Raw genomic sequence first — 2,735 nt, 5'->3', positions numbered from 1 at the left:
ACGACAAATTTTATAGTGATCGCTTCAACTGCAACTGTATAAGCTACGTACAAATTAAAAGCCGTGTACGTTCTTTCTTTAATCCTCCACTATAAATACGTGGCCCGAGCGCGTCACAAAGCTATCAATCAGATCGAGCAAGACGAACAGACCAGACGAGAGATTGCCTTTTTAGCAGGAAAAGGTGAACGATCGATCGATCTCTCTCGCAATCGTCTTTGTTAATTTAGCAGAGGACTTGGTAGCATAATTAGCTAGCTAACCGTTGCATTATATTGCATATAATTAGCTAGCTAGAGCTGGAATCAATGGCGCCAACCACGAACCAGAGCAGCGGGTCGGCGCCACTGACCGTGAACCCGGTGGTGCAGCACGCCGTCGTCGGCGCGCAGCTGCCGACGACGTCGCCGTGCCGCACGCCCAAGTCGCCGCCGCCGTCGTACGGGAGCATCGTCACCGTGCTGAGCATCGACGGCGGCGGCGTCCGCGGCATCATCCCGGGCACCATCCTCGCCAGCCTCGAGGAGAAGCTGCAGGAGCTAGACGGCGCCGACGCGAGGATCGCCGACTACTTCGACGTGATCGCCGGGACGAGCACCGGCGGGCTGGTGACCGCCATGCTCACCGCGCCCAACGACCAGGGCCGCCCGCTCTTCGCCGCCAAGGACATCAACGACTTCTACCTCAAGCACTGCCCCAAGATCTTCCCTCCCAGAAGGTGCAGATTGGATTATATAAAAAATTAATCAATTAATACCAGCTTAATTAATTCGTGCATGCATTCCTATGATCTTAACCTGCATAGATCAACATCTTGCTGTGGATGCAGCATTCCAATTGTGGGATTGTTCCAGAGCATGGCGGGGCCAAAGTACGACGGCAAGTACCTGCACTCGGTGGTGCAGTCGCTGCTCGGCGATAAGCGAGTTAATGAGACGATCACCAACGTCGTCATCCCCACCTTCGACATCAAGCTCCTCCAGCCCATCACCTTCTCCCGATTCGACGTAATTAAACGTGTCCAATAACTTAAATATTAATTAGTGATATATCAATGTACTGACACATGCGATGCATAAATATATATCGCATGCAGGCCCAGATCGATGTGTCCAAGAACGCTCTCCTGTCGGACGTGTGCATCAGCACCTCGGCGGCGCCGACGTACCTCCCCGGCCACCGCTTCCAGACCAAGGACAAGGACGGCAAGCCCCGGGAATTCAACCTCGTCGACGGCGGCGTCGCCGCAAACAACCCGGTAACTAATTAAGGCACCATGCATGGCTGTGTGTTCTACAACTCTGACATATGAGAAATTTTACGGGTTTTTTGAGAAAGGCAAAATTTCTAGTGTAAATTTGGTACCGGAGATATCGAAAATTACTAAACTTTACAATAGAAAACATGCCTATACCTACTTAGGGCGTATTTGGGGGAGCTTTTAGCAGCTGCATGCAGCTTCTCCTAGAATCTCCAGTTGCCAGAAACTCCCCCAAACAAGCCAGCTTTTTACTCAGATTCTGAGATTCTGTACTTGTATAATTTAAAAAATGAACTAGAAGTTAGAAGCTGGATTTCCTAGCTTCTCAGATTCTCATCAGCTAATTTCTCAGCAGCTGCTTCTCAGAATCTTAAACTCCCCAAACAGGTGCTTAATGGCGGTAATATATATATAGCTGTCTACATGTCTGACATGTATGAATTGGCACTTGCAGACGCTGTTGGCGATGACACACGTAAGCAAGCAGATCCTGCTGGGTAAACAGGACGACTTCTTCCCGATCAAGCCGGCGGACTACGGCAAGTTCATGATCCTGTCGCTGGGCACCGGCACGGCCAAGATCGAGGAGAAGTACGACGCCGTTCAGTCTGGCAAGTGGGGGATGATCAACTGGGTCTACCACGACGGCTCGTCGCCGCTGATCGACAGCTTCAGCCAGGCCAGCGCCGACCTCGTCGACATCCACGCCTCCGTGCTCTTCCAGGCGCTGCACTGCGAGAAGAGCTACCTCCGCATCCAGGACGACGAGCTCACCGGCGACACGGCGTCCGTCGACGTCTCCACGCCGGAGAACCTGAACCGGCTGGTCGACGTTGGCAAGGCGCTGCTCAAGAAGCGGGCGTGCAAGGTGAACCTCGAGACCGGCAAGAACGAGCCCGACATGAGCAGGGGCACCAACGAGGAGGAGCTGGACCATTTCGCGAAGATGCTGTCCGACGAACGCAAGGCCAGGCTCCAGAAGAAGGCCTTCCTTCAGTAAACATGGATGCACGGACATGCATGCATATATGCATGTATCGAATACTATTTGTGTAGCAAATTCCCTCCCTGAACCAACAGCATAATCATTAGTCGTAACCCATGCATGCATTCGAACAGGCTATATTTCTATTACATTTGTACTTTAATTTTGTTGGAAAAGTTATACTATGTAATCTTTGTTTGTCGTATATCTGGAATAAAGTACTACATAATTTAATTTTATTAACAGTTATACAAATTTGAAATTTAACAAATACAAAAATGGATTATATGTATAATAAATGCTAATACTTACCAGATCAGCTTTAGTTTTTCCATATGATTAAATAATTCCAAACTTAATTTGGAGTTAATACATAGAGAGAAAAGTTGTGCTCTGTTTGGAGTCTCACTATAAACATTTTTCATGATTTAATAATTATGAAATTCTCAGAACTAGTAAGTACTGAATTGGCAAATTGTACCCTTATTA

General features: G+C 48.7%; 1 protein-coding gene across 1 annotated transcript; it reads left to right on the top strand.

Moving 5' to 3' along the window:
• The first annotated feature begins 235 nt into the window (after positions 1 to 235).
• Positions 236 to 2,489, top strand: LOC127782765 (patatin-like protein 2). Its single transcript, XM_052310036.1, has 4 exons — positions 236 to 718; positions 830 to 1,007; positions 1,097 to 1,258; positions 1,716 to 2,489. The coding sequence occupies exons 1-4, from the start codon at positions 309 to 311 to the stop codon at positions 2,259 to 2,261; spliced, it is 1,296 nt and encodes a 431-aa protein (XP_052165996.1). The 5' UTR covers positions 236 to 308; the 3' UTR covers positions 2,262 to 2,489.
• The last annotated feature ends 246 nt before the right edge of the window (positions 2,490 to 2,735 follow it).

The sequence above is a fragment of the Oryza glaberrima genome, chromosome 8 (assembly GCF_000147395.1).
Source record: "Oryza glaberrima chromosome 8, OglaRS2, whole genome shotgun sequence".
In the NCBI taxonomy this organism is placed as follows: domain Eukaryota; kingdom Viridiplantae; phylum Streptophyta; class Magnoliopsida; order Poales; family Poaceae; genus Oryza; species Oryza glaberrima.
This window is presented reverse-complemented; position numbering and strand designations above follow the sequence as displayed.

Excerpts from the sequence above, each read along its gene's own strand:
- LOC127782765 (XM_052310036.1), top strand. The coding sequence starts at position 309 with ATGGCGCCAACCACGAACCAGAGCAGCGGGTCGGCGCCACTGACCGTG. Across the intron at positions 719-829 it reads AAGATCTTCCCTCCCAGAAG|CATTCCAATTGTGGGATTGT; the intron begins GTGCAGATTGGA and ends CTGTGGATGCAG. Across the intron at positions 1,259-1,715 it reads GCGTCGCCGCAAACAACCCG|ACGCTGTTGGCGATGACACA; the intron begins GTAACTAATTAA and ends TGGCACTTGCAG.